General features: G+C 40.3%; 2 protein-coding genes and 1 pseudogene across 2 annotated transcripts in view; all 3 read left to right on the top strand.

Moving 5' to 3' along the window:
* Nucleotides 1-24275, top strand: part of HPSE2 (heparanase 2 (inactive)) — an 859688-nt gene that overhangs the window by 807182 nt on the left and 28231 nt on the right. The window contains exons 10-11 of the mRNA XM_037805037.1: nt 14068-14213; nt 21148-21294. Of these exons, the coding sequence (XP_037660965.1) occupies nt 14068-14213; nt 21148-21294 (293 nt within the window). The remainder of the gene's footprint in view (nt 1-14067; nt 14214-21147; nt 21295-24275) is intronic.
* On the top strand, nt 10074-11074 carry LOC119510626 (annotated as a pseudogene).
* Nucleotides 23396-24127, top strand: LOC119510628 (U1 small nuclear ribonucleoprotein C-like). Its single transcript, XM_037805038.1, has one exon. The coding sequence runs from the start codon at nt 23418-23420 to the stop codon at nt 23895-23897; it is 480 nt and encodes a 159-aa protein (XP_037660966.1). The 5' UTR covers nt 23396-23417; the 3' UTR covers nt 23898-24127.

Genomic DNA, 24275 nt, shown 5'->3' on the forward strand with positions numbered 1-24275 from the left:
TCTGGCCCCTTCTCATAACATAAAGGTCTGTACAAGGAACACACCTGGGCTTTGACTCTGCTCAGGCCCTCAAAGTGCAGCAAAGAGGGGCAAAAGGGCATCTTGGGGAGCAATTCAGGTGAGGAGGATGTTTCTACCTCTTGGCTTTCTCTGTATCTAATTCAACCAGTGAAGTATTCCCTCCTATTTTACTAATTCTCACATAAGCATTCAGAGGAGGAGAGAGGATAGGGCTGATATTTATCTCCAGGCAACAGTGGCCCTGAATTTTTCAGGTAGCTTCACAGTGGCTTCACTAATTAGTATAAGAGTGAGATAAGATGCTTCTTCCCTTTGGCTGCATAATGCATCCTACCCATTTGATCAGGCTGGCACTTTTAATCCTAGCAACACTTTTAATTTATAGATTCAGAGAACTCTAACGGTGAGAGTTACCCACATAATCTCAGTACATTCATTTATTAAGCACCTACTATATTCTGAGGCACTGTGTTAGGTTCTGGGGCTACAACTCTATCATTTGGGGAAATTGCTTTATATATCTAAGCCTGGTAACCTCGTCTGTAAAACAGGAAAAATAATAGTGCTTCCTTATAGGACTGTTTCAATAATTCAGTTAGATAATACATATGTAGGGCTTAGCACAGTGCTGAGCACATGTTAAGCTCTCAAGAAATCTTAGTTGACATTCTCATAAACAAACACAGACCCTGATCTCACTGCAGAATCTGGTCAGGAATACATACAAATATGTAAGTATGCAATTAGCATAACTGTATGAAAACTGCTGTTCCTCAGGCTCATATACAAGAAAATCCTAACCTAGCCTTGAGCATTCAAGGGGGCTTCCTAGAGGAAGCTTGACTTAGGCAAAACACAAAAAACGAGAAGCAGTAGGCTAGGTGGGGGTGGGGGGAGAAGTACGTAAGACAACGCAAACAGCATTTCTACAGTTCCAGGGGTATGAGAATGGGCTTTCAAGGAACCTGAAGAAAGAAGGTAATTCAGTTTAGCTGGATGCACAAAGAGAGGGGCATAGGCTAGAAAAGTCTTCATTGGCCAGATGATGAAGGGCCTTGTAGGTCATGCAAAGAGAAGACTCTGCCCTGAGAAAGATGGAAGCCACTGAAACATTTTTAAGTAAGGGAGGAATAGAATCATATGTGCATTTTAGCAAGTTCTCTCTGGTTGTGAGGAAGCAAGGAGAGCATTTGGGAGAAATATGGTAATTGGAATGACACTATATTTGCAATGGAAATGGAAATATGTAGGAAGACTGGAGAGCCATGGGTTTTGATTACAGGTGAATTTGAAGTACCCAGTGAAAGATGTAGAAAAGGCAATTAGAAACAGATGAATTAAAATCAATCTCTCTCTCTCTCTTTCTCTCTTTCTTTCTCTCTCTCTCTCTCTCCGTCTCTCTCTCTCTCTCCCCCCTTTGGAAGAAGAGAAATAAGTAGAACTCCTGTTTACACCTAAGGAAGTTAGTAACAAAATTATGAGTACATGATTCTTTTTTTAAAAAAGGCGATTTTTTTACTTTTAAATATTAGTTCTTGAAAGTTTTGAAAATATTCTTAAGCAAAAAGAAAAGAAGGAAAAATCATCTACAATGCTACTACCAAGAGATAACTACTGTTTTCATTTTAGTGTCTTTCCTTCAACTTTAATTCCACAGAAAGACACTTTATTCCCCATGATAAGTGGGATCATCTTATTTTACAGCCTGTTTTTTTTCTATACACTATGATGAACGTCTTTTGATAGCATTAAATATTCTTCTAAAGTGTAGTTTTCAATGGCTGCAAAGTAGCCATAGTTCGATCTACCATAATTTATTTATCCAATAATTTATCTATTTATTGAACAGTCAATTGTCTTCACAGTTTTTTACCCATTAAAAATAATGCTGTGATGGCCATTGAACCAATTAAGATTCTTGGTCATAAGAAAAAAAGGAAGAGAGAATCTAGGGAACTTGAGGACAAGATAAGGGGGGTAGTTGAAAATCTGACTCACACAGCTTCAGAAGAATAGGATCCAGGAAAACACAGGGAATCCCCATGGCAGTGTTTTCAAATGGCCATTCTCCCTAAGGGCCACTCCATAGAATAGATCTGCTCCAGCCACTCTTAGTCTATTCAGGCTTGCCATGCAATTTTCAGATTCCCTGAAAAGAAAGTCTAATTGATCTAATATGTTCACTTGCTCCCCTCAAGGGAGATCAGAGATCCTTGGTAAACAGCATCCAATCATGGCTGAATCATTTCCCCAGAAAACAACTAGATGTTATAACAAGAAGAAGAAATTGATATTGGGCCACAAAACCCACATTGCCTACTGCAACCATCTTACAGATAAATCTTTGCACGTATCTATGATTATTTCTTTGGAATAAATTACAAGAAGTGGAACTGTTGGGCCAAAGGGTATACAGCAATTTAAGGTTTTAGATGCATATTGCCAAATTATTTATGGCAATTCACTCTTGATACTAAACACTAGGAAATGTTTCATTGGCAGTCTAGAGCTTCACTATTTGACCATTCATGTTGTTGAAACAGGAGTAAGTCAAACGCATTTTGCCAAAAATAACCCTCATTGCAAGGATATAGTTTAGTAGTTTTTATAGCAAATCTATCAGTTCTGCCACTGGCTTTTTGAACCCAGAAGACATCACCTATCTTGTTCCAGTGAGCAAATGAAGACATGCCTTTATAATTCTCCATGCAAGCTTGTGATGTTTTCACTTGCTGTATGCCTGGAGTTCTGACTTCATAGACCAATAGTTCTAGCCTACTTTCTAGGATGTAATTCTAGTTTTAGAGACTTCACAGGTCTCCATTCCATTCAAGTTGCTGGTTTGGGCATCACCCCCATTGTATTGGGTTAGAAGTTCCTCACTGAGGCCACTGGCTGTTCTGTGGATCCCCAACTGGCTCATACTGTCTCCCACCCTTACTCAGGCCTAGGATTTGTGGGGTCTGAGTGCAGAAAAATTCTGTAGTTTTTTATTTCAAAGTGCATTACCTAAAGTTCAGTTGTCTATAAGACTGGATAAGAGAGGAAAGGGGTAGGGGGCCAGACCAAGGGAAAAATGGATACCCCAGGCCCTCCTGGTTCCAAACATTTATTGAGTACTTTTGTATCCTAAGTGTTGGGCTAGCTCTGGGAATATAGCTATGAAAAAAACATAGTCCCATCATCATGGAATTCATAGTCTAAAAAGGGAAAGACATATGAATCAGATAATCCTACCAGTAAATGTGTAAGTACAAAGTGAATCAAGTATCCTAAGGAAAAGAAACACTTCTATGAGAACATTAACACAGAAATGTGACTTAGCCTGGGAAGAGAGTAGAGAGTGATCAAGGAAGGCTTTCCTGGAAAAGAGACTCTTGAGCTAACATCTGAGTTAAGAAATAGCAAAACACATGTGTCTGTGTGTATGTGTGTGTATGAGTGTGTGTGTACATGTGTTGGGGGGAGGAAGCATGGGTGTGGAAGGTAATTGGAGAAACAGCAAGGCCCTGTCTATAGCAGGAGGGAGAAAAAGATCAATGTGCATGAGCATGAAAATCCAGGTAGAGAAAGGCAAGAGAGTAAGGAGCCAATTTGTATTAAAAACACTAGTCTGCAGTCTCTAGCCTGCAATCAATGGGAAGCCTCTTGACAGTTTTAAGTAGGGTGTTGAAAAAAACAGGTTGGAAGGAATTTCATTCTCTCTTGAGAGGGCAGCAGGGAAAATTGTAGCTTTTAGAAGTTCCAAAGATGCTTTGGTCTCATGGAAACTTTCTGGATCTGCCTTAAAACTCCCTCTCTGTGAAGGAAGTCTGAGCAGCAGGGTTCTTTCCCTTACATGTTACCTCTGGCATACCGCCACATCTGGTGTAAAAGACCATCAGTGATGTTCCACTTCATTTCCCCTTAGCTCTCCAAGGTCAAATATCTAAATGAAGAGTGGCTACTGATGAAGCATTTGTGCCCACAGAGTTAAAATTTTTTCTGACTTTAGAATTCACAGAAAAGGCTCCATTAAGGAAAAATATTTTCCATTCCACTGACACACTTCAGCGCAAGCCTGCTTCCCAGAAGCAGAAAATATTGAGATTGAACAAGCTTAGGCACCTGTAGCAAGGCCTTTCAGTGCTCTGGAAAACCATCAGCTTCAAACCTTGCAGAGTTATCCGTTCATTCCCATTTATCCTTGGAAGACCTCCTATTAGCTTCAGGAGGATCACTCAATCTAACATTTATTGAGTAGTAACATCTATGTTCATAGGCACTGGGGATGCAAAGATAAGCCCTGATCTCAAGGAGCTTTCTTCCAACCATTCTTAACCTCCTCCCCTCCCCCCAAGCCGCCATCCCCGTATATACACACACATCACCTACACATATACCAGTTATGTTTTGGGGGCAACTCAGAAAATAACTGTACACACATACTTGAATATAACTATTTGCATGAGGTAAAAAAAAAAAATCTCAAGGAAATAAAGAGAAGAATAAGCAACATTTATTAAGGACTTTTATGTATGAGGCACTATGACAGATGTCTCTAGATGTATTATCTCATTAAGCCTTATGAGGAAACTAAGGTTCAATGACAAATAACTTCTCAGGATTTGAATATATATCTTTCAACTCTAAATAAATTACTTCCCCACTTTTGTTTCCCTGTGAAATCTTCCCAGAATCCCCAGTCAGAAATGATTGTTTCTCTTTCTGAACTCCCAAAGCACTATAAGTGGTTCCTGCTTATGTGGTGTTGACTTTGGCCAGCCTTGTTTTACAGAGTTGTTTACCTGTGTCTTTGCCCTTAAGTTCCTTGATGACAGAAAGATGTCATGTTATCTTTGAATCCCCCAGGCCTAACAGAATACCTTGTACACCACTAATATGTACTTAGAAAATGCATATAGAATGAAAGATTCAACTAATGTATTCATATCACTGGATTGGTCAGAGCAGATAAGCCCCCCCAATATATGCAGGACTTGGGGTCACAGCCCAGCACCCCCTTCTCAACCCTGCTCTGTTGTGTAGCATGAAGTTGTGGCATGCAGTATAGACAATCCAGATCACAAACCCAAACCCTGATCACACCTCCATAAGCAACCAGCCCTTGCTACCTTTCCTGCCTAGTGATGCACATTCCAGAGCTGTGGTCTGTTCTCAAGAGGACAGACTCCAGGTTGAGCAAGCCCCGGAAACAAGTGGACATGTGCCCTTGGCTCTGTGGACTTCTTGACCCCATGGAGCAGGACGGCCCTCTAAAGCAAGCACACCCTTGTCCAGCTCTAGATTAGAGGAAATATCAGATATCAGAAGTAATAAGTCAAGTAAATAGATGGAAATGGAGACAAGGTATTTCTAAAACACACATTGGATCTATATGCAGTGATGATGATAAAAAAGAAATGTCAGAACTAAATTTCAGGGATGCATCAGGAAAGATTCAACCTATGCAAGTTTGTTAGTTATTAATATTACCCTGTTTGATCCTGTTTTGTTGTTTTTGTTGTTAGATATGTTCTTGTCTTGATTATCCCCGGCAGAACTCAGTTTCATTAAGCTTTTGTGGGTTGGGATTGGGTGAGCATGGGGGATTGAGGATAGAAGGAAAATACTTCTGTTGTTGCTTGTGCTGCCAGTAGCCATCCCATCCTCCAAAATTAAGGATTTGAGCATTTGAAAAGCTATGAATCCTTTTTCATGCTCATTCTCTATAACCAATCTGTCACCAAGTCCTATCAATTTTATCTCCTATCTCTCAAATTCCTCTTCTTCTCCCTAATTTAACTTCCCTGCCTTAATCGAAACTATCATCATCTTTCTCTTACACTAGCCTCCTAAGTAGTTTTCTCCAGTCCATTTTCTGCACAGCCTTGAAAGTCAGCCTATTAAATGTAAATTGATAATGTCACTTCTTCATTTAAAACTCTGCAATGGCTTACCATTTATTTAAAGACAAATCCTAAAATTCTTACCATGGTCTACCTGAACTGGCCCTGCCATCTTCCTCTTGTCTCACTCCTGCCTTTTATTGCTGAGTGCCAGCTGGAGAGTTCTGCTTTCAGATTCTCGAACATACCAAACTCTGCTATCTCAGAGCTTTTAAATATGCTCTTCCTCCTGCCCAGAACACTTTCTGACCCCTCCTCTCTTTTTCCTTAAATCTTAAATGTCACTGCCTGAGAATCTCCTTCCCTGACCACTACCCTCAACCCCACCCCAGACTGGACCATGACTCTTATTATATGAGCTCATAGAATCCTACGCTATTCCTCCATTACAATTAGCACTATTGAAATTAAATAAATGCCTAACTCATTTGATTAAGGCTTGTCTTTCTTGCTAGATTAAAAGCTTCATGATGCCAAGAATTGTATCTGTCTTATTCACCACTATATCCCTAGTGCCTAGCACAGAGCCTTAAGCATAGCAGGCTTTACATAATTGAATTCTAGCACCTTCTGCAGGGCAGGTTCTCTACTGGGCACTGGACTATAGGAATGGGTAAGTCTTTCACAGATCTCAAGGAAGCCACAGTCCAGCAATTTACCTGTACATTCAGCAACCTTCTGTCTGTTTCTTTCTCTTTCCCTATTTGTTTTGGTTCAACTCCATTTACTGCATTGTCTAGCTTTCAGACAACAATTGACTTTTTGACAAATACTGGAGAAAAAGAAAAGATTTAAAACCTGTCTTTTTTAGGGTCATCTGTTATTAGTTTTCCCTTTCAAACTAATAAATGGGCACTATTTTTCTTCAACTTCTTCCCATGTCTGATAGAATTAAAGAATGTCTGCCTGCGTCTCTCTTTGTCCTTTGACAATTACAATGCATTCCTTGCTTTGGATTTTTTTTATTATTGACATCAAAACCATTATATTTGCATTCCTTCTTGATGACTCTTATTGTCTGAAAACTCATTATATTCCATCTTTTATGCAGTTTTTTATTTTATTAGATATGTATATGCATTCTTTGTTTTTTCTTATCTGTTCTATATATAAAGACAATATTTTCTGCATTTTCATATCATTTCCTTAAAAAATATTTGTTTCCGAATTGTTTCATTTGTTTAATTTTGTTTATCATTATATAAATGGCAAATATTTATTGTAAAATAATAGAAAGAAGGAAAGAAGCAGAAAGAGAGAGAAAGAAAGAAAATATGATTTTATTCTTCTGAGAGCTGGTTTGCATGAGGGAGAGAGACAAGCAAAGACAGGGAGTGAGGGAGGGTGGAGTTTAAAAAAAGAGGTAGAATAAATAGGAAACTGAGAGGAGAATGAGAGTGAAAATAGAATCTGAAAACAGTACACAGAGGTAAGGTGAAGTTTTCACACTCACCTTGGATTTGAACCTACCATCAAGTGACTTGCCAATGAAAATCCTCTATTCCCCTGAGAAAACTGATATAAAGTAAGAGCAACTCAGCATAAACCCTTCTCTCTTTGGGCAAAACAATTTAAAAAGATGTTAGCCTAAGGGTAGATCAGTGATGTCATCCACGTAGAGGAAGATGTGATAAACAAATGCATACATAATATTTCTTTTATGTTTTTAATATATTGTTTGATACATACAAAAGAATAACCAAACCTGCATGTTACTCTTAAAGCAAAATAATACAATCAGCACCTGAGAATTCACCAGGCAACCCCCAAACTAAAACATTACCAATAACATTTATCACCCTTTGAGTTACCTCACTATTCCATTCCCCTGACTCCTTCTGCCCTCCTCAAGGTAACCAGTATCCTAAATTTTATGCTTATCAATATATGGCTTATGCATATGTGCACACAATTTTATTACAACTGTATATGTGCTTAAACAATAGATATGAGCTAATTGTGAACAGATTTTTTTTAAAAGAGCAAACATTTGCCTACTGTATGTGAGAAACACAGCTATTACCTAGTCTACACACTTTACCTGGGTACATGTCCTTGAATTGGGGGAGAAATGAAGGCTTTTTTGTCCAGCAATGTATTCTTGGAAATGAAAGTGAAGAAATCCATGATAAATGGTTTTCAAGGAATACCAAAAGAACAGGCAGGAAGAAAAGGAAGATAGAAGTGCTTTGAAAATGCTTTTCACTAAGAATGGAAAATTAGTTAATTTGCCAACAGAGGAAATTTGGGATTTAACACTGGATTCTCCTTTTTGCTGTGCTTACTACTTAATGGTTAATAAAAAAAAGCTTCCCATGTTTTCTTCTTTTAAGATTTGTTTTCATCATAAGAGAGTAAGGATAATTTCTCAATAGAAAAAATTACATGACTGAACTTTCACCTTCAAATTCAAAGAGATTGAGAGAGAGAGAGAGAGAGAACGATACCTTCCCCCTAGAGGGTATATTTTCATTTTCAGTTCCTTTCCATATTTATGGGTAAGAAGACCCAATATCATAACATGTAAATTTTCTTCATTTGAGCTATAAATTCAATCTATTTCCAAAATCTCAGTAGATTTTGTTTAGATACTAGCTCAGAAATGTCTATAATTGAGCAAAGGCCCAAGAATAGCAGTCATTTATGAAAGAGGATAAGATAGGACTTGCTTTGCCAGATTTCAAGACACATTATAAAACAATGGTATTAAAACAGTATGGTATTGGTGCATGGACAGGAAAATTGACCAATAGAGTAGAATAGAGAGATTAGAAACAGACCCATTAGTATACAGATGTTTGATATATAACTCAGAGGCATTGCAAATCACTAAAGAAAGGAGAGACTTGAATAAATGATGCTGGTAAAACTGACTATCCATATAGGGAAAAAATGAAATTAGATAACTACCTCACACCATACCCCTAGATCAAATCTAAATGGAATAGAGACTTAACTGGAGAAGAAAAAACTTAAAAAGTTTTAAAAGAAAGTATAGAATATCTTTATGACTTAGACATAAAGAAGGACTTCTTAACACACAGAAGACCTAGACCACTGGATTGGCAAAAATCAAGAAGCCTAAAAATAACAGGTGTTGGCAAGGATGTAGATGAGGGGAACTTACACAGACACTCCTGGAAGGAGTAGAAGTTAGAATAATTGGAATCTATAATAATTGTTTGGCACTATCCTGTAAAGTTGAATATTTATATACCTGTATATGACACAGCAATTCCACTTTAGGAATATACTCTAGAACAGAGCTTCTCAAACTTGAGTATGCATCAGAATCACCTGGAGAGCAACACAATTTCTGGGCTCTGCCCTGGACATTCTGATTCAGTAGGTCAGATGTGGTCAATTTGTGGTTCTTAGAAGCACCCAGGTGATACTGGTCCCCAGTCACAGTTGGAGTCACACTCATCAAGAGTTTTTCACCTGTATTAGGAAACAGGGACAAGAATAGTCAAAGCCACATTGACAAAGCCAGGAAAAAACTGGGTATAACCCAAATATCTATTAGCAGAAGACTAGATGAATAAATTGTGGTATAGTCACACAATGAAGTAAAATACAACATTGAAAATGAATGAACTATAAGTATAAAAAAACAACCTAGATGAATCTTAGAAACATATTTTTTAAAAAGTAAAATCACAGAAAATTACATACAGCATGATGCCACTTTTAAAAAACTAACAAATTAAATAATATATTGATTTAAAAAACCATATGGATACAACCTCATTTTACATTCCTGGTAAAAGTTCAAATATCAAGGATAAAGCATGACTCCCATAAGCATCCTGGAAGAAAACAAAAACTGAAATACAAACAAATAGGCTATCTACATATAGAACAAAAATCATGCTAGCTTCAAACTTCTCTGCAACAATAAACACTACGAGAAAATGATTTCAAATTTTATTTGAAAAAATAAATGGATATGATTAATTAAGGAAAGTTTGAACAAAGAAAGAATTATAATAAAATGGCATTGAACCTCTAGAGTTTAAAATATAAATTACAATAGTTAAAATGATATGGAGGTTGGCCTGGGCCTGCGGTACGCCGCCTCAGTGAGGGGTTTGTCCGCGGCCACCCGGTTCGCTGCTTTTCTGGGCACCATTTCCCCGCTGGCCGGACAGGACGCGCCAGTAGCGCAGCACCAATTCCCCTCGGGCTCTTGGGCGCTGCTCTGAGCAGCGTCACCCTTTACACCAGAAAGCTGGCGGGCACTATGGGGAAAAAACAAAACAAGAAGAAAGTGGAGGAGGTGCTAGAGGAAGAGGAAGAGGAATATGTGGTGGAAAAAGTTCTCGACCGTCGAGTGGTAAAGGGCAAAATGGAGTACCTCCTGAAGTGGAAGGGTTTCTCAGATGAGGACAACACATGGGAGCCAGAAGGAACCTGGATTGCCCTGATCTCATTGCTGAGTTCCTGCAGTCACAGAAAACAGCACATGAGACAGATAAGTCAGAGGGAGGCAAGCGCAAAGCTGACTCTGATTCTGAAGATAAAGGAGAGGAGAGTAAACCAAAGAAGAAGAAAGAAGAGTCAGAAAAGCCACGAGGCTTTGCCCGGGGTTTGGAGCCGGAGCGGATTATTGGAGCTACAGACTCCAGTGGAGAACTCATGTTCCTGATGAAATGGAAAAACTCTGATGAGGCTGATCTGGTGGTCCCTGCCAAGGAAGCCAATGTCAAGTGCCCACAGGTTGTCATATCCTTCTATGAGGAAAGGCTGACGTGGCATTCCTATCCCTCAGAGGATGATGACAAAAAAGATGACAAGAATTAACTCAACTGAGTACCAGCCCCTGTCACTTCTGACTGTGGGTTTAAAGTGGGGGAGGGGAAGGAGTTCTACTTGTCTTGACACCATAGAGGTGGCTTGAGAAGATGTCCTTTGAAGAGCCAGTATAGTTTCTGTGCCCTGCAGCAGCCCAAGTGCTTTTAAAGCCGTTAGGTGCTGTTTAGTTTGCACACCCATCCCAGTGGAGGGGAAGAGGGGATAAGTGTTTCAAGGCAACCCATTCTGCACTTTGCTGAGGAAAGCAAAGGGCCTTCTATGAAGGACAGAACTTGCAGAGTGGCGTGTGGGAGAGCAAAAAGATACTGTAGATCTTCAAAGAGCATCTCCACAACCCACAGCCTTCTTCCCAATAATGTTAACTCTGCATTTTTACAGCGTAGCATGTGTGTAGTTTTGGCTGTTACTGGTGTATTATTTGGGGTGGGGGTGGGGAGGAAGAAGGGAGATGGATAGAATCTTTTTTTTTTTTTTTTTTGAAATTTGGGGCCTGATTGGGGAAATGGTGAAGCAATGGAAAAAACAAGTAACTAATGATTCAGTTCTGTGTCCAGAATATTTTACCTTTTCAAAAAATGTCATTAGCAACATAAATGAGGACGGTGAGAGACTGTTTCAAAGCTGTGAATGCCTAAAACCTATAAGCCAAGGTGTTCCCTGCCTGACTTTAAATGCTGTCTCCCATAAAGGACTAAGCCAGTTAGTAATTTACCAAAGCTGCCATTTGGAGGCAAAGGAGGGAAAGTCTTTTATTGGAGCATATACACAGGCAGATCATTCTGTCTTTGAGGTGCTAATTCTTGAAATTGACGAAAAGACCCTTTCTTTTCTGATTAAGTTCTATACATCAGCTTGTCCATCCACGCCACTGGCTGAGGATTTGGGGAAGGGGAAGAGAGTGGTATAGGAGACGGGAGAAGAGGAAAAGCCCATGTTCTAAGGGTGGAAAATTCATAGAGCCTCTCTGCTTTTTGAACTTTGACTTCTGAAACCATCAGTGGCAGGGTTCAGTCACTGACAGCACAAATTTCATTGGATCAGTTCAAGGGTTCAATGACTTCAATAGCTCTGGTCTCAGGAGAAATTAAACTTTCACACTGGGGCAGTGGTTCACTTCAAACAAAGAAACTCACATTAAAAAAAAAAAATCCCAAGAATTAACTGATATCCAAATGCTTTGTCTTGATTCATAAGATCTATCTGTTCTTGACACCATCTAGACCTGCAGCTAGAACTGTATTGTAAACTTTTTAGGCATGTGTTAGATTTCTGTGAAAACTTTGTTTAAATGTGAACTTCATATCATACTGTCAGTTTCTGTCTTAATAAAAGTATAGATTTATAATCAAAAAAAAAAAAAAATGATATGGAATTGCTACAAAAATGGAGACTTCAGTGGAAGAGAATAAACAGTCCAGGCACAGAATTATATGTATTTCTCACCAATATATTATGATATACATAATACATAAAATAGAAAAATATATAATTTATTATATATAATTTAATATATAATTTATTATATATAATTTTATATATAATTCATTATGTGGTAAAGATGGGCTCTGTGGTAAGTGGATAGGTTATTCACTATATGATGCCACAACTACTAAAGTACTTAGAAAAAAAAATTGTTAGTACTATACACCAAAAGATTTTCCAATGCATTAAAAGGTTAAATTTTAAAAAATAATAATATAAAAGAACAAGAAGAAATATAAGTGAAAAATCTGATCCTTATGTGAGGAAGGACTTTCTAAGAATAAAAGAAAAAGAAAAAAATCAAAAGAAAAAGATTGATATACTTTCCTATAAAATTTTTTTAAAGTCTCCATGTCAAAGAAATCATAAAAAGTGATGAAAGACAAACTACAAACAGAATATTTGCACCATCTACATTCCAAAGGATTTTTAGCACTAATATTAGAAAATATGTTACAAATCAGTAAAAAAAAAAGGTGGACATCCCACTGGAAATACGCATGATGTGATAGTCACTTCACAAAATAATAATCAATAAAAACATAGAAATTGTAATTAAAGCAAATTAAACCAGTGAGATAGTTTGCATCTATATGTTTGTCCATGATTAAATATTTATCTTTGTAAATATTAGAAGACCGTATTTCACAGTCATCCTAAGACCATTTAAAGTTAATTAAGGTAAATGATTGAGCAAGGCTTTGGAGCCCTCCAATCGGGCAGATTTGGGACTGCTCTGATGGCAAAGAGGCATTGACACTTTGTTCTCGTGTATACAGTTAGTTAGACATTTTTAAGCAGTTAATGTTATAGACGAATGCGTTTTAAGAAACAAAAATCATCATGAGACTGGAAGGATGAAGGCTGGAAAAACAGAGTTGATGTCCTTAAGATTTTGGATACTATGCACTAAATAGTACATTCACTGAATTCCAGGATGGGCAGATGGGAGGCTAGGGGAAGCCCCTGGACATATTCAGGACCTATTAGGAAACCCTGGTTCACATGGTGAGTTATAAATACTGAAGTCTTTACCTCATAATAGGTGGTTTAAGATCTTATTAATACAAATGCAAATTTTATATTTGTATCAAATACAAATGCAAAACATGATATTAGCAAATACAATTCAGCAGTTGGTGGATGGGCTTTTGTAAGTTTAGATAAATATGTGGGTTACAGATTGCGTAGTTGTTGATCAGTTACAAATGGACCCTGGAATAATTAAAAGCATCAACTTTTTTATTTAAAAATTTTTCTTTTTACTTTAGAATTACTGAGGATAGCCAAGAAGCAGCACAATGCTTTGCAAACGTTTTTCCATTTGCGTTTCTGGCTCTGGACTTGAGAACTCTGAGATCCTGCCTGGAAAAGCTTCATCTCCCTCCACCACGCTAGTAGACCTTAATGATAACATTTGGAAGACATTTTGGTTTCTCATATTGAGAACAATCCTAAGGATTTGAAATCTTCTGTTCTATAATGGAATGTCATAAACCAGTGTAAAAGTAAAGTTGTAGGAAAATAAAGTTGAAAAGTTAAGGCCCCAACTGGTAGTCAGATATGAAAAACTTTGATTCATTTGTTCATACGCTGCTCTGGGTCTCCCCCACTTATGCGTCCCCCCCACTTATGCGTCCCCCTTTAGTCAATGAAATGGCCACTTCAGACAGTGTGGGCTTCATTGTCAATCCAGCGTGAGCACTTAATGGGGGTGACCCTGCTTACAGGGTGAGGGACTCGTGGCTGGCAGTTCTCCACTCCTGGCGAGACGTGCCTTCTGGCCTGTGTCTGTCTGTCTGTGTTGCTCAGAGCACCTGGACGTGTGCTCGCTCTGACGCTCCTCCTCTCTTCTCCTCAGGACTACTGGCTCTCTCTCCTTTACAAGCGCCTGATTGGCCCCAAAGTCTTGGCCGTCCATGTGGCTGGGCTCCAGCGGAAGCCGCGGCCAGGCCGAGTGATCCGGGACAAACTAAGGATTTATGCTCACTGCACGAACCACCGCAAGTAAGTCTTCAGAGACGTGTCACCGAAAGACCACCCCCGAGGGGCTTCAGGATTCCAACCCTTTAGAATTCTACTTAAGATCCCTTCAAGACTTATCTGTGTTCACTAATCTTCCTTAGCCGAAAACTGCCTCCAGAGTCACTGTACCTGCTCTTCTCAGGGTTTCAAATGATCTATGATAAATTAGCCTTTGCTCCAAGCAAACCCTTCTCATACTTACAGGGTATTCATAAAAGGTTTATAAAATGCGTGACTTATTTGTTCATTTGTTCATTTATTTATTCGTCCAACAAATTTTTATTTAGTGTTTTCCCTCTGCCATCAATATAATGTCCATGAGGCTTTACAAGGTGGAGGGTACAAAACCTAGTCATATGATTCACCAGCAGAGCTTGAGGAAATGAGTCTACATTTCTGAGGCTATGACCCACCACATGATGGAGAGCTACACCTCTAGAAACCTAGCCCTAGACCAGTGCATCCCCAGCAAGGGATCCCAGAACTAAGGAATGCCCAAAGGTGGTTATGCCAGCTTTACAGCCATTTTCAGTATTTCAAAAATCTTCTCACCCAGTTTAAGTGTTAAGACACTAAACAAAATCTGGGCTTCTTTTCCTTGGGGCTGGACTTGTAACACCTCAGTGTGGTAACATGGGATTCCTCTCTTTTTGAACTGATCATCATTAGAGCTGCCTTTAAAACAAACAGGAAAATTAATTTCAGTAAATAATTAAAGTATGGCAGATAAAATATTTTTAAAACATGAGGACCATAAGGTAAAAATCTAAAACAGACCTAGAGCAAAACCCATTTGACCAAATAAGGCTTTGTTACATCACTTCCTGTTTAAGAGGCAGAATAAGCTGTCCTGGAAAAGAGAACTCTTTCTCTTAATGCAGAAAAAATGTGGGGTGGGGTGGGGTGGGATGGGGGTGGGGGTGAGGTAAGTAAGTGCCTCTTGCCAGGTCTTCATTCAGCCGGGGGCCCATCAGGGGCTGATCAAGGGGAGTAGGTAGCACAAAGAGCTCTGAGTGGTCAGGTTACAGCAGACGCTCCTTTGCCTTCCTTGATGAGAGAGGAGCCAAGCCAATTAATTTATCATGATAAGATTTTTCAAAGAATCACTTTGAGTAGAGGGGGATCAGGGGGCCAGTTGTCTTGTCTGTAGACACAAGTGCCTATTGTGGATGAAGGGAGGCTGGTTTGGGCAGAGGCCAGAAGGATTTCAACATCCTTTTTGCTCAACAGGAAGCTCAGTCCAATACCTGACAGAGAGTGACTGCTTTATGGCCTTGGCCTGGAGTTATCTGATCACCACACAAGGAAACATTGTATTCCTTGTCTCTGCCCTGGCCTGAGGTAACCACCCAAAAGGTGGACCCCAGCTCAGGAGAGAAAAGCAACTCTTGGCACCTTCTGTCCTTGTTGGAAATCACATCAGTCTGTGGCCTTTATATTACTGGTCTGAGGACCCAGGGGAACATTTTCTGTAGCCTTGGGCTAAACAGAACCTTGGTGTCTTCACTGAGGGCCCCCATATAGCCTGGTTCCAAATTCCCCCCAATCCTTTTCGATGCTCTTATGGGAAGTTGCCGTTGATATTCTGAGTATAGCATGAACTCAGGACCCGTATCTCATTCGTTTTTGTATTCTTGGTGTCTAATATAATGACTGGCACGAAAAAGGCCTCTATAAATGTTTGATGAATGAATGAATGCAGAAATAAGGCATCAAGACGTTATGTTGATTGATAGTTATAGCTCTCTTCCCTTTTGATATCACCACATCAGCCAGGAGGAGGTGGTATGATGAAGTGGTTGAGTTCTTCCATTCACTAGCTTGAGACCTCAAACAAGTTACAGAAAGCATCAGGGTTCAAGACTCCTCTCTCTACATCACCAGCTCTTCTCTACTTTCTATGGGGAGTCCTTCTAGAACCTCTGTGGGGAAATAGTGCCGCTGTGCTTCTGTCGGTCCTGCCCCTCCCTCTCCCTAGTGAAAAAAAAAAAAAAAGAAAAAAGACTTTAACTTATTCCACATGTGACCCTAATGACAACAATAGGACATAAGGTCTTTTGTTCTTAGTAGATCCAAAAGAAAGCCCATAATGGTTGCACTGAGCTGACTGAGGGTCTCCTCCAGTTCAGCAGGTATTAGATGCCCCCAGAGAGGTAGGGACAAGGAAGCCACATGCCCTGTCTGTGCCCCCACAACCTCCACAACCATCAGAAAGAAGCACTACTCACGCACTTAGTTTATTTGTGGCCAACAAGGCCAGCACCACAAAATTTGCCCCATAATGGATATCTTCACTTCATGCTAATCAACCTTGAATGATACTCTGAAAATATATGTCCTTGATTAAAACAGGGATTGTTGAGAAAGTCTGAACTTACTAGAACAACAAAGAAGGTGTCTACTAAAACAACTCCTGCACCCCAGTATCTATTGAACACCTGCTATTTGCCAAGCACTGTGCCAAATATTTGTATTATCTTGTTGAATCATGAAGGTTCTACAGTATCACCTCTATTGCAAAGAATATTAATGATACAAAGAATTCTATATTTGCAACGAGCCCTTAGAGGTCACTTACCCAATTTCCTATTCACTGCAGGAATCCCTTCTATAATCTCCCTGACAGATAGTCCTGCAACTCCTTGTCTCATGGCAGCCTCTTGCATTGTGGGTCCTTTGTGATTTAGTGGAGAGTTGTCTCATGACTGATTTAGGAGAAAAATCATTTCTCATGATACTCATACCAACGCCAATAGGTGCCTTTCTGCTTTGTGTTTTAGAGTTAACAAATTAGGAGATTGGCAGAATGGTAGCTCTCACCCTAGATCTTCTTCAGAGAACAAACAAGTTTTGACTGGGAAACTTTTTTATAAACCATTCTGCTGAGAAAATGTATGTTTCTGGGGAGGAGCTGAGCCCCTTAGCCAAATTCAGAACCAATTGGAACCTGGTGGATGTTGAAGCAAAATTGAACCATTTTGGGGTTCAAGTTCATTTACTATTGGCAAAACATGACTTCCTGTTTTTCAGAAGAAGTTTTTTTAAGGACTTATAAAAAAAAAGGTTCCTGAGGCTTCTTGGACATCAAATGGCTCTTACAAAACAATATTGTGATGAGTTAAGTGTAAATGAATCAGAAACATGTGGATTATATTTCCCTTAAAATACACAGGGGCTTTGAAATTAAGGGGAAAAATGTTTGGCAAAACATGGCCTGACTTTTACCGAACCCAAAATCTTTGAATTAGATTTGGAGACAATGGACCAACCCAGTTTTCAAGCACATTGACTTTCATTAGGAATGTCCATAGATTCCAAAGCATCACCCTCCCTTTCCTTCCCAGTCTCCCAGCTTCACTGGAGACATTTCTAGAACAGAGACTGTTTTCTATCTGGAAATCAAGATGCACCTTCCCATATGATATCTTCCACCTCTTACATCTAGGATATTCCAATTCCAGCCTCCCTTCCCTGACTCACTTCCTCCTCCTTCCATGGCAACACAGAGATATCATAGGAAAAAAACAGGCAGAAAAGATGAACTCCAGATTCTCTGCTTATGAAAAAGTCTCACCATGAGTGAGGCAGATACCATGACAGATGTTCTACCCAGATACCTTCTCCCCATAAAAGTACGCTAAGAAAACCAAAAGCCACCTGGACTTGTCAACATCAGAAAGTCAGCAACTGTCTGCAGGCCAAGCCTTCAGACCCCATCTTTTTAGGGAACAGATACTCTTCCAAGATCATTTTTTTGCTGGTAGAAAATATGTATTCCTCAGGAATATGGATTCTCAACACAGTACTTTCAAGTTGGAGCAGCATTCCCCAGCCAGGAACGTGTCTTTGCAGCCAAGGAGCCTCTACTTAGTGTCCTTGCCCATCAGTCAAGGCAAGGAGAGGGATGGCAGAGGCAGCCTTCAAGCCAATTACTACCTGAAGAGGCTCCCTGAGTTCTGTGAGAGCTTCTGCAAGCTGGACCCTGAACAGCCTTGCAGTACTGATTTGCCTCCCCCAGGGGAACTATGTAAAGGGGAATCAGACCATTGCCAAGCAGCTTGAAAAGACAGCTTTCCCTGCAGCATGCTATGACTTCAGGTCTCCCTCCCACCCACCACTTCCCCACATCCCACCCTTCTCCTCTGCAGTGTCAGAGGGCTCGTTCTGCCCCAGCTCTGCAGAGGAGAAACTCATAAATGCAAGCACATGGCTTTCTCCTCCTCCACTGCTGGACTTTAAGACAATTGCTTGATGGTAGTTAGCAAAAGGGTTTACTGTGTTCTAGCAAAATGGGTGCCCATCCGTGGCTACTCCTGTTCACACTCAGAAGTTTGGAGTACCTGTGGTTAATGGGGTCTGCCTCAAGCTTGCACCTAGCTAAGCAGAGCTTAAAGCCCACCAATCGAATATAGTCAGTGTTCTTTAGTTGAGACAGGCTACCAGCATTTCTTCAGAGTTCTCATGACATAAGCCTCCTCAAATAAATTGGAATTCTCTTCTGACCGAAATCATTTGGCTGGAAAAGCTAGTCACATGCTGCAGGGGGTTGAGAAAAGGGACTGGAGGAGGTGGAATCAGATAGGAGAGTCATTTAATAACTTATCAGAACATAAATGCAGGCATCCAAAAAGCCTAGGACTCAATAATGTGCCCTCCTTCTGATGCAAGAAAAATCATCTGATGCACAGTCAGCAGAATATACTTTGGGAGTTCTTCTCATAACCATAATGGATTGCTCCAGGCAAGTGGTTCCCAAACCCAAACACATCTGCCAAATATCCCTGGAAAGATTTTTTTAAAATACATATTCCCAGGCCCCATCCCAAATTTATTAAATCAGTTGCATCTCCAGGAATGAGCCCTGGAAACTGTACTAAAAAGAAAAATTCCAAGTCATTATAGTGACCTGCCCTTGGTCACTCAAGGGTTACTTAGCACCTTTGGAAGCAGAGGTGAGTGACCCCAAAGCTGAAGGGTACAATTGCTGCTGAAGAATGATGTTTTCCCCTGGGCAAGGTTGACTTAGGAGTTCTCTGAACTCCTCTTTTGAAGGCGGGGCCAGGTCATTTTTTCTGTTTCCTCTCTTTAACCCATCCAGATGGGGCCCTAAGGGACCCCTTAGAAACAGTCTTATTTTTCCTGAGAGAGAGAAGGAAATCATTATAGTTTTGATGCTGAAAGGCTCTTGCATATAGGCATGTAGTTCTTCCAGCCTTCTGAACATCTTGTGCTAGTTTAAAAAGATCCAAAATAGTGAATAGTTTTATAATTGTGGGGTAGTTAAAACATCAAAAGCAGAAATCAAAAAGAAGCTCAATAAATTTCACATCAATTTTTTTTACTTTTATACATAAGTAGACAATGTAAACAAATTGAAATGGTCAAACAAAACTGGCCAAAATTTTGCAATATATGTGCAAACAAAGGATTGCTATCTTTAATACAGATCAACAGAAAAATGGGCAAAGGACATGAACAGGCAGTTCACAAAAGAAAAAATGAAAATGACAAACAGGCAAATGAAAAAATGGGGAACCTCAAAATGAATTTTTTAAAATGCAAATTAATACACTGTAATCTCATTTCCACCTCTCAAGTTGACAGTGAAAGATTAATACCCAGTATTCTTAAGGGCATGAGCAAATGGGCACAAATGGGAGAAAACTGGTACAAGCTTTTTGGGAAAGTTAACATTTGTCAAAAAGTGTGTATCATGTTAAAATGATTTTCATGTTATGTATATTCTACCAGAATTTAAAAAAATAAATTAATTATTTAAAAATAAGTGTGTATCAGTCAGGATAGGTGAGGTTATGTTGTCACAAGGAAGGGCCCCAAAGTCTTCATGACTTTCAAATAAGAAAATGTATCCATCATGGCTTGGCTCTAGCTCTGTCTGCATGGTCTTCATTCCAGGATTCAGAGCAGCCTCTATCAAAAACATTGTCAGTCTCCTGGCAGAGGGAAAGAGAGAGGGGGAACCATGGGATGACTCTTAAAGCTTCAGCCCAGTGGGGGTTAACACAGCCACCCACATTTCATTGGCCAAAGCAAGTCATGTGCAACAGAGCAAGGATACAAAATCTTCCCACAAGTAGGGGCACCACTGGGAACAAACCAGAAAATCTGGTGAGCAATAATACAATGTGCATTCTCTTTGACCTAATGATTCCAACTTCTAGGACTTCATCAGAATTAATCATGATGTACCCAAAGTGCATGTACATTGAAGTCCTTCACCACGTAATTTGTAATGGCAAAAAACTGGAAACAACATAAGTCCCCCAAAGTAGAGGATTAGTTAAATAAATTATGGTACATTCCTATGACTGGAGAATTTAGCATTCTTCTACAAGTGGAAGAATATCTAGTAAAATGAGACCATGTCTAAGATGTCCATTAAGTGAAAAAAGCTGTGCCAACAGGATGATCCTAATTACATAAAAACTGAGTAATATATATGTATGTCAAAGTAGTCAATAAATATTTGTCAAATTAATAAACTAAACACTACTGAAAGGAAGGGTGTTTACCAAAGTGTTATCAGCGGCTATCTCAAGTTTCTAGCATTATGGAGAGTTTTCCTTTTCTTTGTGTTTCTCCATATTTTTTCTGTTTTTCTTTGTAATCAGCATGATTTATTGCCATATTCAGAAAAATATACAATTATGTTTTCTAAAATCATTACAATAAATTTAAACAAAACAAAAGAAGTGGAAAGTGGGTATCTTCTTTGCAAGAAACCGTAATAACAAGGCCTTCCTGTCTTTGAAGGTCTATGGTGGCCAAGAACCATAAAATAAGTTCCCTTTTCTGGCATAGTCCTGCTTTGTGCAATCTGTACATAAATTATTTAGGAGCATCTAACTGATCACTTTGCTTCTATCTTTTCCATTTCACTCCCTCTGGGTCTCAGCCACAACTATGTTCGTGGATCCATTACCCTTTTTATCATCAACCTGCACCGATCAAGAAAGAAAATCAAACTGGCTGGAACTCTCAGGGACAAGCTGGTACACCAGTATCTGCTGCAGCCCTATGGACAGGAGGGCCTGAAGTCCAAGTAAGTGCTGACCTGTAAAAAGCTTCAGGAGAAAGTGCAGCCAGAGTTGAGGGGGAGGGAGCCGGAGTCACTACTAACTCACTCAAGGACTCAGTGGGCTGCATTAGGACAAACAATGGTCTACAGTGAGAGCACTGCTGACTCCCTCTGGGACCCTGGTCAAACCCCTCCCTATCTCTAGGTTGAGATTCCTCAAATGTAAAGTGAAATGGTGGACAAAATATTTCTTAACAGGGACACACTTGGTATTTGGGCAAGACAGTTCTTCATCATGTAGGATTATCCGGCACATTTCAAGCTGGTTAGCATCTTTGGCCCCTATCCACTAAATGCCAATAGTGTCCCCTCAACAATTTGACCACAAAAAACACTCAAGTTGAGAACTATGTCCCTTCCGTTACCAATACTCTGCAATGCTATGGCTCTCTGCTTGTCATCATCTAGAAACCTAGTGGGGTTTAGAGGAAGTAGCAGTGGACTAAGGATCAAAAATTCAGAGATCAAGTCAATTCTGCCCCTAAATAAATAACTTTGGACACACTACCTCTCTGGATCTCAGTTTCCTCATATGAACATGAGAAGACAAGTTATATTATGGGGGCTCAATGGTCCCTTCAAACTCCATAAATATATGATTCTGTGATACTTCCTATCTCCCTTGAGCCCTACTGGAGACAACTGACACTGATCTCTACCAACAGAAAGCAGCTCCAGGCCACAGTGAGAATGGTCTGGTCAAGGCCAAGGCCAGCCCAGTTCCCCGAGCGAGGCCTCCCAGGAAGGGTATGGGATGCTGTACAGACTGGGAGCGTTCCCATTCCATTTTTCATGTTTACCAAGTTTAACAAAGCTGCAAACTTGGAGCAGGTGGCTTGTACTCCCACAGCTGCCCACAAGTATTTGTGCTATAATTGTTCGCTGTTTCACTGCAACCTTGGTGGCTTGCATTTGGCTTCCAACTGTATGTGCAATGGAAACAAAACACAATCTGGGAAGTCACTTACTGAGTCTCTTTAGCCCACCCTAGATCTGTATTTTCAGTCTTGGTTCAAATACTGGCTCTTTTTTCTGCCTACATGTGCATTGCTTCTACTTTTCTTTCTTCCTAACTCTACCTATATAAGTGCTCTCTCCACATCCCGGTAGTTCATGACTGGTGTGCTGAATTCCTGGTCCCCCCCCTAAGCAGGAGACCAGATTCTGGTCCCAACTTCCCCACTAACTAATTGTTTGGCCTGCACAAATGCTTAACTTCCCTTGGCCTTGGTTTCCTCATCTGCAGAATTCAAATGTTTCTGTATGATTGGTGAGGTCCCTTCCCACTCTGAAATTCTCATCCTAGGTTTAATTTCTGAGGCTTAAAATTCTCATCCTAGGTTTAATTCCTGCTCCTGCTGCCATTCAGCAATGAGCTGCTAATCCATTTCTGGTATTGGGGCTAACTCCTCAGCCGTGTTTGTGACAGGCTGGGGTCCTCTGGAACAGAAGAGCTTGTGGCTGAGCCACCTGACCTGCCCAGTTTTAGGAAGACAGTGTCTTCCAGTGGAGGAATCAACCAAATGCTTTAGTTTAACAGGCTTAGGTGTCTCCCTGCTCTGCCACTTGCTGGTTGTGTGTCCTTGGGCAAGTTACATAATCTCTATGAGTCTCAGTTTGCTCATCTGTAAAACCTCTCATTTGGAGAGCAGGGAAGGAATTAATCCATGTAAATTTCCTGACATATGGTAGATGTTCCTAATTGTCCATTGTCTTCCTTTTCCTCGACTCAGAACTCGAGCTGGGGAACAGGAGGGAAACAACGGCTCTCCTGAGCACGTTCTTCAAAAGCAGTCTTCTCAGATTTTTGAGATAGTATGTTGACAAGACATTTGCGAAGATTATGATAAGAAGACATAAGAATGGCATAAAAGCAAAACCCTGAAATATGAGGAGATGGTAGTTAAAGGGTGGCATCATTCTTATGAACTCATTTCCCCACCAACCAAAGGCTTTCAAGCCTATTTATCTCATCTCTATGTCCCTGCTTCCAGAATTGCTCCCCTGTTATTTGAACCCAGCCATACCTTGGCCTTGTCCTTAAGAGTGACTGAAGTGACCGAGAGGTCAACGGCCTGCAGAGCAACATGCCCAAGTTTTATTGTGACTACTGCGATACATACCTCACCCATGACTCTCCATCTGTAAGAAAGACACACTGCAGTGGTAGGAAACACAAAGAGAATGTGAAAGACTACTATCAGAAATGGATGGAAGAGCAGGCGCAGAGCCTGATTAACAAAACAACGGCTGCATTTCAACAGGGAAAGATACCTCCTACTCCATTTTCTGCTCCTCCTCCTGCAGGGGCGATGATCCCACCTCCCCCCAGTCTCCCGGGCCCTCCTCGCCCTGGTATGATGCCAGCACCCCGTATGGGGGGCCCTCCCATGATGCCAATGATGGGCCCTCCTCCTCCTGGGATGATGCCAGTGGGACCTGCTCCTGGAATGAGGCCGCCCATGGGAGGTCACATGCCAATGATGCCTGGACCCCCAATGATGAGACCTCCTGCCCGTCCCATGATGGTACCCACTCGGCCAGGAATGACCCGACCAGACAGATAAGGATAGAGGGAACCCTCTTTGAATTAGTTTTTTATTACCTGTTCTACTTCACCAGGAGATACGGTGCTGTGACTCTGGGTGTTTTCTAACAGCATGACAAGGAAGACTTGCTCCCCCTTCCTATCAAAGAGAGCGTAGTTTTGGAGGGGAGTAGTGGGACAAAAAAAAGTAATTTTCATTTGTATTGTGGAAAACAGAAATAAAGTTGTCAGCTCTTACAGTTAAAAAAAAAAAAAAAAAAGAGTGACTGAAGTGACTCTCATCAGCTATTGATATGCTGTGTTTCCATATGCTGTTCCATACCTTACCTTGTCACCGTATTGGCTTTGTTGAGAATGTAGGAGAGGGACAGGGACAAAGAAAATTTCACTCCACAGG

This window comes from Choloepus didactylus, chromosome 15 (assembly GCF_015220235.1).
Source record: "Choloepus didactylus isolate mChoDid1 chromosome 15, mChoDid1.pri, whole genome shotgun sequence".
NCBI classification, from domain to species: domain Eukaryota; kingdom Metazoa; phylum Chordata; class Mammalia; order Pilosa; family Megalonychidae; genus Choloepus; species Choloepus didactylus.

Coding starts and splice junctions, on each gene's coding strand:
- LOC119510628 (XM_037805038.1), top strand. CDS start 23,418: ATGCCCAAGTTTTATTGTGACTACTGCGATACATACCTCACCCATGAC.